Source organism: Gymnoscopelus microlampas (assembly GCF_963454915.1).
Source record: "Gymnoscopelus microlampas genome assembly, chromosome: 2".
Classification (NCBI taxonomy): domain Eukaryota; kingdom Metazoa; phylum Chordata; class Actinopteri; order Myctophiformes; family Myctophidae; genus Gymnoscopelus; species Gymnoscopelus microlampas.
This window is the reverse complement of record NC_139939.1, coordinates 6,621,095-6,634,317: the sequence shown is the minus strand read 5'-3', so window position 1 is coordinate 6,634,317 and position 13,223 is coordinate 6,621,095. Positions and strand designations below refer to the sequence as shown.

Below are 13,223 nucleotides of genomic sequence, written 5' to 3'. Positions count from 1 at the left end.
TGTTCAGTAACAGGGGTCTCCTCGTCTCTCCAGCTCTGCGGTAAACAGAAAATATATCGGGATACCGATGTTATCCAATGAGGAGAGAGAACTCAGGGGTAGTCATATAGCTTAGACAGTAGAGAGGCCGTCTGGTAATCAGAATCATATCTATGTGTTTAAAAGTGTCCCTGAGAAACACAACCCCTAGTCACCCATGAGCAGCCATCAGCTGGGTGAAGCTGAAACTGTATCTTTTCATTAATTAAAAAGGTGAACAATCTCATACAGGATAACAGGATAAACAAGTGAAATTGAAACAGATGAAACAAATAAATGAGCTTACAGAACTGGAACAACACAATATAGTACTTAATGTGGTCTGTAAACGATTTTAAAGCTCAACTTTATTTCTACTTCTATTCTGGTCTAACAGGGAACCCTTGGGAAGATATCATTTGCTCTGAGAAATATCCCTCTATCTGCAAGAAGCCATCTGAAGCCCAGTGAATAACATGGAGATTACACACATGCACGCACAATTACACACTATTACTTGACCCAAACGTCACATAAAATCATACTGTGCGTGCATGCGTGTGTGTGCGTGTGTGTGTGTGTATATCTATGAAAAGTGCTCATATCCACTATACTGCTTTTCTATCGCTGTAACGCTACTGAAGTATTGAAGAGACAAGTGACAAGTTAACATCAGAAGGACAGTGACTCTCACGTGACATTAACAGTGACATTAGGGTCCCGTCCGAAATCACATACTAAGATATTATTTCTGTATTATACACTGTTGTTGTTGTGTGCCAAATGACGTCTTTGCCTGTCCGAAAGCTTAGTACCAAATGGTGTATGAGCCACTGTAAATATCCTACAATGCGATGTGGTAGGTAGCTGCCCGGTTTCTATTCAAAACAGCAATGGTGGACTCCAGAGAACAACAGTCGTCGGTATTAACCTCTCCAATATGTCAAATTTAAGTGTACATTTTAAGTAATATGGATACGTTTCACTTTGCTGTTAGATATCACGGTTTAACAACGTAATAAAGCAGGGACAGGACAGGTTGGCTGACATTTGTGCTGGTGGCGAGGGTGTGTAGTACCTCTGCTTTGCCAACAGATGGGGTGTTTTCCTAACCTCCATTATGTCTGAAGTGAATTCCTAATGCTTGGATACTAAACAGTAGGCTGAACATAATAGCATATACTGTTTGTATGTAGTGCTAAGTTAGTATGTGGTTTTGGACGCGACCCAGGTCTTGTGTTGATAATGAGAGGAACATGGATGGAACAGATGGTTTGATTTAAGCTGCTCATAACTTGCTTCAATGTTTTTACTTGCATCAATAAACAAACAAATAAATACATCATCATTGAAATAATTCATTGTCTCTCAGTCATTCTGAGCACATTGTTCATGCACATTGTTGTATTGTATTCTGGTAATGGTATTCAAACGTTTTAATTTTATTTCAAGGACCCCTAGTTTGGTATGCATTGGGCCACAGACCCCCATGACTGGTACATTTGGTTCCATTTGTACACTCTCGGAGTTACAGGCCCATAAGGGTCCATGTGGTTCCTAACTATCAATGCTGGGGGCCCCCTGGAAAATCTGTCTGTCTATTAATACCTTGAGAACATAAAGACAGACTTTCAGAATCAGAAACGTTATTGTCACATCACAGGTTTACAGGTGTAAAGACCTGGGTGAAATTAGTCTTTATGCAAATCTCCATCCTTTGTTGTTATGTTGAGGGAAAAAAAGGAAGAATTCGGGACAGGGAGAGGGGGGGGGGATCAAAAAGTAAAGAAAAACATTTAAAGGAGAGACAAAAAATATACATATCTTCATATATTAATTGAATACTTTATTAGACAGAACTACATACACCAGCAGGTACATAGCCTGGAAACCAGACAAATCTGCCAGTGCAAATCTGCCCCTTGGAAATGCAGGTTCCACACAGAGATTCCAGATATAATCTGTCTATGCCAGGCTAGCAGGTACAGTAAGTACATGAGGTTAGACATGAATTGCCAGGTTGTAACACTTGGGTATAGGTCCACATTAACAGCAGGTCTGTACATGAGATTAGACATTACGGCGCTAAAGTGTTCACAACACATTGTCCGGGTCACATAGAATGGTAATCTGCATCGGGCGGTAATTTTCACAGGTAAAATCCACACGCTAGATCCACAAGGAAAAGTAAAGTGCATTGTCAGCCTAGTGACAGGCAGTGATCAGGCTTTGATCAACAGTCAGCAGCCGGGTGGAAGCTGTTCAGAATCCTGGTGGTCTTGGCCTTGATACTATACGGTAGGCTTCCTTGCCTGGCTGCAATAATAATAATAATAATAATACATTTTATTTATAACGCAATTTACCTTTTTGTAAATCACAAAGTGCTACAGGGTTTAAAAACAACGGCAAAAAATAAACAAAGGCAAGATAAAATCAAAAAACACAATTAAGACCCTTCTTATTGAAAAGTATATTGCAAACTATAAAAGCTTTGTCAAAAAGGTATGTTTTGACTACATTTTTCGGTAGACTGTGGGCTCTCAAATGGTCGGGGAGGGCATTCCACAGGCATGGGGCAGTGGTGCGGAATGCCCGGTTGCCCATGTAATGGAGGGAAGGAGAAGGTTGGTGTTGGACGAGCTAAGGTTCTGAGTGGATGGTTGTGGTTTGAGAAGTTATTTGAGGTAGGGGGGAGCATTGCCGTGGATGCACTGATGAGACAGTCTTGTATTCAGTCCTGAAGGTGATGGGGAGCCAGTGAAGTGAACAGAGTGGGTGTGATGATGTGGTCAAAATTCCGCTCTCTCATCAGTTGTGTCAAGCCAGAAACAGGATTGTGTCCAATCTAGACACAGCATCTAAATGTCTCAATAGAAGCAGGGAGAGCAAATGCAACCACCCCGATTGTAAACGTTTTATTGAATTAACGAGAAATATATAAGAAATATATATGGAATATAAGAAATATCAGGCCCCATTTGATGGATATTTTATGGCACAAAGTAGGCTTTCTTCGGTGAGTAGGCCACCGCAGAGGAAAAAGCTTTCAAAACGTCAAAACCGTATGCAGACCCGGACAATGTGTTGTGAACACTTTTGTAACTTAATGTCTAATCTCATGTACAGACCTGCTGCTAATGTGGACCTATTGTCATGTGAATGAATGTACTGAAAGTACAATTGTGTGTGTGTGTCTTTAAGACCAGACTGTATTGGGCGCGCATGCCCCGGAAGTAGTTCATTCCATGTATGCTACGAAAACAACACAGCTGTGTGTCTACGTGAGAAGCTAAATAAACACAACAACCTCTGCAGTTAAAGAACGTCATCAAGAGTGTTTTATTATATCGGTCTTAACCTGAACACCTATATAAAGTGTTACCACCAGGCAACTTATGTCTAACCTCATGTACTTACTGTACCTGCTAGCATAGCCAAACTAATATCTGGAATCTCTGTGTGGAAACTACATTAACAAGGGGCGGATTTGCACTGGCAGATTCGTCTGGTTTCCAGGCTATGTACCTGCTGGTGTATGTAGTTCTGTCTAATAAAGTATTCATAAACATTGTGACGGCCCCCTGGGGCCTTTGCCAGGTCTAGTCTGTATTAAAGACGCAGTGAAGTGACATTTTCGGTCATTTTATTTTGAAGGTTCAGTCTAAAACGTCGGCTCAACCGACTCTAAACCAATCAGAAGGTCCCATCCCTTCAGGCTATGGGACGTTGGATCTCAATCACTTCAGCCGTGGCAACACGGCTAGTGTTTGTTTACAAGTGAGAGAGAGACGGCCAGTGAAGCACGTTTGCTACTACCTGGCTTATTTCTAACCTATAATGTTTTCAGATACATATTTTAGTGTGCAGATGAAGTTTAAAATGAGTAATACACTCATCTTCAATGAGATTCAAAACGGAGTATCTCTGTAATTAAAATCAGCTGTGTTTGAAGAACGTGCAGCTATGGGAATCAAACAGGTGCATGTAATCAAGATTCATTTATATTCATGAAGGCTGCGTTATGTCATCACGCAGCACGTTTTCGTTTACAGGAAGTAATTAAGATTGGCTTTTTAGGGACTTTAGATATAAAAATACACAAAAATGTTGTTTTTTTTTCAATTTTTTGGCATCTATTGTTAGGTATGCCCATATGATGACCACGGATATGCTCTAAAAGTGTGAAAAACATATTTTTCATTTCACTACACCCAGAGGTGGACAGTAACGGAGTAAATTTACTTAAGTACATATTCTGAGGATCTGTACTTTACTTGAGTATTATATTTTTTTGACCCTTATTACTCTTACTCGAGTACATTTCCAAGAAAAATATTGTACTCTTACTCGAGTAGATTTCTACAAAGGCTAAAAAGTACGCGTTACTTTTGGTTTGCTGAAGAAAAAATAAGAACACCTTTTCCCCTAAAATGCAATTGGCCACAAGCTGTGTTCGTCAAAGAAGGAAACCTATCACAGTACACGTTCTCCACTGGGGTCTACGTAAAAGCGGAAATACCTCATCCAGGCCCGCCCAGCATCCATATAAGGATAACGCTGGTTAACCCACGTTACTTGTTTACCAACTCAAAACAGGACGGCGGTAATAATGGCGGCAGTAGGAGAAGACGAGAGCGCTCTCTCCGTCTCCGACTCTGATGACTGTGATGATCAGCAGAATGAGGCTGAGAAACCCGAACAAGAACAACACCCATGGCCTTATCTTAAGTCCATGTTTGAATATGCGGGGGTGAAAAACCCGGACACAGACAAAAAAGCTATATAGCCTCAGTCTATCGTTGCCGAAAATGGCAGATCTACAAGCTCAGAACGTGGTGCGAACAGACGCAGTGTGAGCTTGGAGATCGGCTATGTTTGGTGCGTGACACCGCCGTACGATGAAGTATAATTGCGCTTTTAAAGCGACAGTACACACATTAACCGGTTCTTCAATATTATTTTTTATTTTTTATTATAAAAGGTCACTTGCCTTCTGTCTGTTAGAAAAGTACTGTATTTGAAGGCCCTAGTAAAATGTAGTGCGAGTGATATATTTTGGTTAAAACAAAGAAAAAATAATAGAAAAAATAAATATGCATTTTTTGTTTATAAAGAGTTGAAGAGACATGAAGATTTTATAGTAATTATTACAGTACTATTCATAATATAAAGCCATTTAACACTTATTGCACATTACATGAATGGTTGTTTTAATGATAGGCAAAAATATTTTTAACTTTTGACATTTTAGATAGTGGTCAGCCACAAACTCACTGTCACAACTGGCCAATAAAAAAAGATACCGGTTCTGTTCAGAATTTTTCGTCTCACGTCTTTTTTCTTAATAATAGAAAAAGATCGATAGTGGGCTCGATAAAAGCTTGGTTCGATAAGGTGCTCATTATCAATAAAAATTAACGAGCTCCATCCCTACTCCTCAGTGAAGGAGAGAACATGCCCTGCCTAATGTCTGAAAATGAGTGTACTGTGGGAAGTAGACTGGATGGTCTCTAGATGCCTAGATAGTTTAGATTTCTGCAGATCTAGAGTTTGGACAGACATTATGTTTTCTTGGGAGGAACTCCTGATGATGGCCACAAACAACTTCAAGGCTATCCAACCCTTTAAGTTGCAGTTTCCTCCATTGACAGCCCTATTTGTGTAACCCCCCGTGTTTAATAAGACATGAAAATGACAACCTTTTCGATCCCATTAATTTCAATTCTATGTTTTTATAGGCATTTCTGCATGCTTTGTATAACGTAGTGGTTCTACAAGCAAGCACATCAGTGCAGGTGGTTTCAGAGTTACTTCTCTGAAACGAGTTACAAGGTCTTATAAATTAATTGTGAAAAAATGACAACAATTCATTGATGTGAAAAATAAGAAATGTACTTTTTACTTTTACTTAAGAATTTTACTTAAGTGTTTTTAAAAGCATGTACTCTTGATTACTTAAGTACATTTAAAAGCAAGCACTTTTTTACTCTTACTCAAGTAATATTTTGACTGAGCTACATTTACTTGTAGTGGAGTACATTTAACCAGGGAGTATCTGTACTCTTACTCAAGTACTGGGGTCGAGTACTCTGTCCACCTCTGACTACACCTTTAACAGTTCTCTGTTGCAGTGCTGATTGGAAGGTGGAGTTGAAGATAATCAGGGGAAGGGGAAACACCTGGCCACTGTCTCCAACAGTATAAAACACCTGCCCTTCCAGTACTCTTTCTCTCTCCACCTGGGCCACACCCGAGCATGGCCACAAAAAGAGCCTTTGTGTTCCCTTATGTTTGCATTATTTTGCAGTATGCCTACCTCATTGTTTGCATTTGTTTTTTCCCTCAACACAACCAAAAAGGATGGGGCTTTGTATAAAAACAAATTTCACCCACGTCTTTACACCTGCCTGTGATGTGACAATAAAGTTTCTGATTCTGAAAGTCTGTCCTTATAGAGTACAGAAGTCCTGACGTCACTCGTTCATCCCCAGGTTCGGAAAGTAATTTCGCTATGGAGAATAACTAGGGTTGCCAACATCCAGAACTGGAGAAACGGGACACATGCACGCGCGTGCGCGCGCGTGCATGGGTCCCCCGTGCGCGCGCGTGCGATTTTTTTCGGGTTTCCCGCGGATAAAGTTACTTTTTTTTGTTACTTTATTTCGGTTTTAGGGTTAGGGTTAGGGTTGGGAACAGGCTGACATGCCACACAAACAATGATGCCGTTCCCACCGGAGAAAATCTCACACACACACACACACAAGCACTCGTGCGAGCACTGTGCCTGCCCTGTCAACTGAGCGGTCCTAGCGCCCATCTCATAAAGCACACAAACACGCAGCCAGACACTGCAGTGTGCGCAAACAGAAATATATTTTTTATTTTTCCCTTTACACCGGAGTCCGGGACAAACAAAGTCCCGTACGGGACACGCCCCTTTTGGCTCAAATACGGGGCGTCCCGGCTAATACGGGACTGTTGGCAACCCTAAGAATAACATTGGGTCATCATAGAATCGTCTCATATAAGAATTGTGGTCCAAAAATAAACAAACTGTCTTGGCGATATTGTCAGGGAGGAGGTTCTGTATCGTTTATGATAGTCAGTCACTTATATTTGATACAGTCTGTTTCTGTTCTGAAAATGTAACTACTGTAATTCGGCGGAAGTAACATTATCGTTTTCTCACCGTCAGTTGATGCTTCATATCCATAAGAGTAAAACCGCCGGGGTCATTTGTTTATTCTTGGAACACAGTTCTTATTTGACGCGATATTAAATACGTCTATGGGATTTAGAATGGGGGTGGAAAACCGCGAACCAGGTAGACAAACCTAGGATGTGTAAATTACGTCAGACTTCAGCGTTCTATGTTCTCAAGATATTAACAGGCAGACAGATTTTCCAGGGGTCCCCCAGCATTGAAAGTTAGGAACCAAATGGACTCTTATGGGCCTGTAACTCATGGAACCAAATGAACGCGTAGAGTCATGGGGGTCTGTGGCCCAATGCATACCAAACTAGGGGTCTTTGAAATAAAATGAAAAGGTTTGACTATCATTACCAGAATACAGTACAACAATGTGCATGAACAATGTGCTCAGAATGACTGAGAGACTGAATTATTTCAATGATGATGTATTTATTTGTTTATTGATGCAAGTAAAAACATTGAAGCAAGTTATGAGCAGCTTAAATCAAACCATCTGTTCCATCCATGTTCCTCTCATTATCAACACAAGACCTGGGTCACGTCCAAAACCACATACTAACTTAGTGCTACATACTAACAGTATGATATTGCTATGTTCAGCCTACTGTTCACTATCCAAGCATTAGGAATTCACTTCAGACATACTGGAGGTTAGGAAAACACCCCATCTGTTGGCAAAGCAGAGGTACTACACACCCTCGCCACCAGCACAAATGTCAGCCAACCTGTCATGTCCATGCTTTATTACGTTGTTAAACCTTGATATCTAAGAGCAAAGTGAAACGTATCCATATCACTTAAAATGTACACTTAAATTGGACATAATGGAGAGGTTACTGACGACTGTTGTTCTCTGGAGTCCACCATTAATGTTTTGAATAGAAGCCGGGCAGCTACCATTGCATTGTGGGACATTTACAGGGTCTCACATACCATTTGGTAGCTACTAAGCTTTCGGACAGGCTAAGATGTCATTTGGCACACTAGTAAATAATATGTTAGTATGTGATTTTGGACGGGACCCTGATGTCACTGTTAATGTCACCTGAGAGTCACTGTCCATCTGCTGTTAACTTGTCACTTGTCTCTTCATTCCTTCAGTAGCGTTACAGCGATAGCAAAGCAGTATAGTGGATATGAGCACTTTTTATAGATATAGGAGTCTCACACACACACACACACACACACACACACACACACACACACACACACACACACACACACACACACACACACACACACACAGGATGATTTTATGTGACGTTCGTGTCAAGTAATAACGTGTAATAACACGTAATTGTGCGTGAATGTGTGTAATCTCCATGTTATTCACTGGGATTCAGCTGGCTTTTTGCAGATAGAGGGAAATTTCACAGCGCAATAATAATCGTGCCAAAGAAGATCCCCTGAAAGATAAAAATATAAAAGATTTAAAATCATTTAAAGACCACATTAAGTACCGTAGTATATTGACTTGTTACTTAAAGGTGATATTAGTGATATAACATTGTGTTAAAATATTAAAGCTCTATATCGTTATAGTAATCTCTTATAGAGTGTTTGGGTTCAGGTAACAGCAGTCTCTCTGTCTCTCCAGCTCTTTAGTAAAGCAGAATTTAAATCTCCAGGTGGGTTACACATTTCATCCAATCAGGAGAAAGAGAACCCCACGAAATCTATTCATCAGTTGCGGTCCAGTTCCAGTCTGGTCTGCTCATTTATTTGTTTCAGCTGTTTCAATTTCACTTGTTTATCCTGTTATCCTGTATGAGATTGTTCACCTTTTTAATTAATGAAAAGAAATACAGTTTCAGCTTCACCCAGCTGATGGGTGCTCATGGGTGACTATAGGGGTTGTGTTGCTCAGGGACACTTAGAGCGGTTTCACACTATGGTCCCGGGTGCGCACCCTGGGCCACTTGGCTGATGTTGTGGTAGTGTGAACGTTGCGTATCGTTCCCCGAAACGGATCACCGTTCCGTACCCAGAAACCACCTCGGGAGGTCTCGGGTCCGATTGCTGCGGAGTCGGGAACGGAACGCGGCAGTGTGAATCCATCCGTACCAAGAGAAGGAAGTGGACTGCTAATCATATATCATTTTTATATTTTTATAATGAAGCATTATTTTAGCTGGGTTATACCTTCTCATAGTTCTACTTGAATGTTGACAAGAAATGATAATTCCGCTAGTGTTTGAGTAGCGCGAGCCGTGAAAAATAATAAACAAACGTGGCGAACGTATATATAAATGGTAAATGGTGCATTTATATAGCGCTTCTATCCGGAGCGCTTTACATTGATTGTGCCATTAACCCATTCACACACACATTCATACACCGATGGCGGAGGAAACCATGCAAGGCACCAACCTGATCATCGGGAGCAATTAGGGGTTCAGCGTCTTGCTCAAGGACACTTCGACACTAACTCTAGGGGAGCGCCCCAGCCCGGGATCGAACTGAGAACCTTGCGTTTTTTCAGTTCACACTACCTGGCCACTCTACCCCTGAGCCACTGCCGCCTCCTATATATAAGGATAAATACACCAAGGATTAGTCCGTGCCGTTACTGCTAAAATACCAAGGATGCGTCTGTGACGCCAATATCATATTACCATCAGACGACGCTACATTTTGAGGTTTCAAAGACCAGTGCACACACTGCTTTGGTTGTGTATTGTTGATCTGTTGTTATTATAACTCAAGACAACGTCAGGAACACAGTCAAACTTTATTATTCACTCTAGACTGTGAATGACATGCTCTCGCCCAAAGCCCCATAGTCAACAGCGCCCCCATGAGGCACATATTTACCATTACTGTTGAAATTAAATGGTCTCGAGTGCGCAAGGATCTTGGCCAGTGTGAATGCTGACCAACTGGGAGAAGCCATTCGTTCTCGGAAACGGTTTCATTCAAACGGACCATAGTGTGAAACCGCCCTTATAAACACATAGATATGATTCTTATTACCAGACGGCCTCTCTACTCTCTAAGCTATGTGACTACCCCTGAGTTCTCTCTCCTGATTGGATAAAATTGGTATCCCAATATATGTTCTGTTTACTGCAGAGCTGGAGAAACGAGGAGACCCCTGTTACTGAACACTCTATAGCAATAATTATATTTATGTATTTATGTATTTGTATTTATTTATTGGGGCGGAACAATAGCCAAAAAATAGATCTACAAGTTCACAACGCACAATTGTAGATCAGCTACTTTGGGCAAAGACATGGTGTATACAGAAAAAAGTGGTCCAAGTACAGTGACAACTCAGGTCCAGTTTGCTAAGTCCAGACGGTTTAAGGGGGTCATTTGAATTGAATTCAGCGTGTTGTGACTTACCTGCCCATTTCAAAACGATGCAATCCATTCTTCTTCCATGGTTATCAGGTTGTCCCTTGTGCCAGTCAGTGAAGGTCATTGGGCTGCCGTCACTCCACAACGAAACACCTTCCTACAGGACATTATCACATGACATCATTTAATACAATGTAGCATGTCACCATTTAACAACTCACAAAGCTTCTTTATAGATTTATTCATTCATTTATGTTTGCCCCTACCCCCCTCTTTGTCTAGAGAGGGGGGTAGGGGTGAATAATACTTAAATAATAATTTGTTATTGTCCGCCTGGCTGAATGAAGGTACGAAAAAATTATTGAAAAGAAAAATACAGCAACTTTTACATGAAACACATTATTGAGACAAACAGAACATAAGCATTGTATTTACAATGTCCAGAAGTGGGTAGAGTAGCCAAAACATGTGGTCAATTAAAGTGAAATTAGTTTCATATAATTAGAGTAAGAGTAAGATAGTGTGTCATGAAAAGTTTACTCAACTGCTCAGTTATTTCATATAGTCTAGAGTTATTGTTTAAATAATCAGAACGTAATTGAAAAAAATCAACCAAAAATATAAAAATTAAGTGCTTGTCCAATTGAAATAGACAAAATCGACTGATGTCTCTCTGAGCAAATTAAACTAATATAACATGCATTCTTTTTCAAAATGGATTAAAATTTCAAGCCGAAAAATATTCTTGAAAACTTTTACTTTTAATCCTTTACATTTGACCTAAATGTAAGCAGCACAAGTCCAAATTATTCATCCCCAAGGAGAACAAAAAAAACCAAAAGAAGAATAAAATAATGCTTAAGAAATATACTCCAGAACTCCAATACTTCAGAAAATACAGAGCAAACATAACTAATAATACATTGCTTTGACAATGTCATGACAACAGACCCCATGTTGTATAGTAGGTGTATCTTGACATACTGTACAGGTACATTGTGTAGTATATCAGATTGACATACAGTACAGGTACAGTATCAGTGTAGTATGAGGTAAAGTTTCATCAAACATTAAAGGTTCATGTACAGTACCTGTGCTGCATCGTAGTCACCGACCCACGTTACAGTCTTTGCACAAGGTATCAGATCCTGAAGAAAGGAGTGCTCTGTTTTGCTGTGCATGGAGGCTAGGTTTCCACCCTGAGACAAACACTTTTTCTACAGAACAATATAAACAGAGGACAAGAAATAATACTATTATTCAGATAGATATATAGATCGAAAGAAAGAAAAAATGTGTAGTGTATTTCATGTTTTAGTTCGTTCTAATTACCTCTGCATCACCCCAGGCCGTCTTGGCCCCTTCATATTTGTAGCAGTTACCAAACAATTTATTCCATCCATCTGGACATTTTGCACATCCCTTGGCGACTGCTGAAAAGACAACAGAAACCTGAAGTCAATTGTTTGAAAGCAACACTGTTGTTATTCATCCAAATATGGGACCGCAATTACAGTGAGAATGATACAGCGTAAATGTGAGAACTTCCTTTTAAACAAACTCAAAACAAATTGATTTTAGTTCAAAATCAGTAACACACGCGCACACGCACACACACGCACGCACGCACGCACGCACGCACGCACGCACAGACAGACAGACAGACAGACAGACAGACAGACAGACAGAGAGAGAGACACACACACACACACACACACACACACACACACACACACAGACAGACAGACAGACAGACAGACAGACAGACAGACACACAGACACAGACAGACAGACACACACACACACACACACACACACACACACACACACACACACACACACACACACACACACACACACACACACACACACACACCTGCAGGAGCAGCAGCAGTCAGAGCCATCCCAGCACAGAGAAGTAGAGACACACTCAGCATCCTCATGGTCATCATGATGAAGAAGATGATTTCCTTCAGTAGAAAGAAACAGACATGTTAGAGATACTTCTGAAAGTCAGAGAAGTGACAACAAGAAGTGACAACAAAGAGAGGAGAGGAGAGGAGAGGAGAGGAGAGGAGAGGAGAGGAGAGGAGAGGAGCGGAGCGGAGAGGAGTCATCTCAAACCTGAAGTAGAATCAGGGACGCGGGAAGTGGGGTGCTGAGGGTGCTGCAGCACCCCCTGGCGTGGGGAGGGAAAAAAACAAATTTTTGAATTTTTTTTTTGTAAAAAAAAAAAATCTTCCAAAATTTTTTTTTCCCATTAAAAAAATATTTATATACATATATATTATATATATATACACACATATATATTAAAACAATAATGTATTCAACTTATAAAATAAATGTTGAAAAACGTAAACACATGGTCACCTGGTCACCTGGCCGGGACCGGGGACCGGATCACTCAGTACGGAAGACGCAACGGATGTTGATTGTTGTTGCTGTTGTTGACAGAGAGGAGACTCGAGTCGATAATATGGCGCAAAAAAGAATCAGTGATTTTTTCGGTTCGAAATCAGCTAAACCTAAAGCAAAATCATCTAGGATTCAACTTGATGCAGAAATCGAGGATGAAGAAGATGATGATTGTTCTAGTTCTATAATGATCCCCAGCAGCACGGATGAGGATGAGGAGGATGAGCAAGCCTCTTGCAGTAGCACGGTCACAACTGCACACCGTGCC

At 40.7% G+C, this 13,223-nt stretch overlaps 2 protein-coding genes across 2 annotated transcripts in view; one reads left to right on the top strand and one right to left on the bottom strand.

The window, feature by feature from the left end:
* The window catches only part of LOC311034532 (ladderlectin-like), a 3,605-nt gene extending 2,230 nt beyond the window's left edge, over nt 1–1,375 (top strand). Inside the window, exon 6 of the mRNA XM_084042411.1 lies at nt 416–1,375. Within this exon, the coding sequence (XP_083898537.1) occupies nt 416–489 (74 nt within the window). The 3' untranslated portion in view covers nt 490–1,375. The remainder of the gene's footprint in view (nt 1–415) is intronic.
* Nucleotides 1,376–2,696: 1,321 nt separating this feature from the next.
* On the bottom strand, nt 2,697–12,538 carry LOC311053605 (ladderlectin-like; the record flags this gene model as incomplete). The annotated part of the gene is made up of 5 exons (XM_084069218.1): nt 12,414–12,538; nt 11,870–11,970; nt 11,629–11,754; nt 10,583–10,694; nt 2,697–2,758 (listed from the first exon to the last, which is right to left on the bottom strand). Exons 1-5 carry the CDS (start codon nt 12,487–12,489, stop codon nt 2,697–2,699), a joined length of 477 nt encoding a protein of 158 aa, XP_083925344.1. The 5' UTR covers nt 12,490–12,538.
* Between the last annotated feature and the right edge of the window lie 685 nt (nt 12,539–13,223).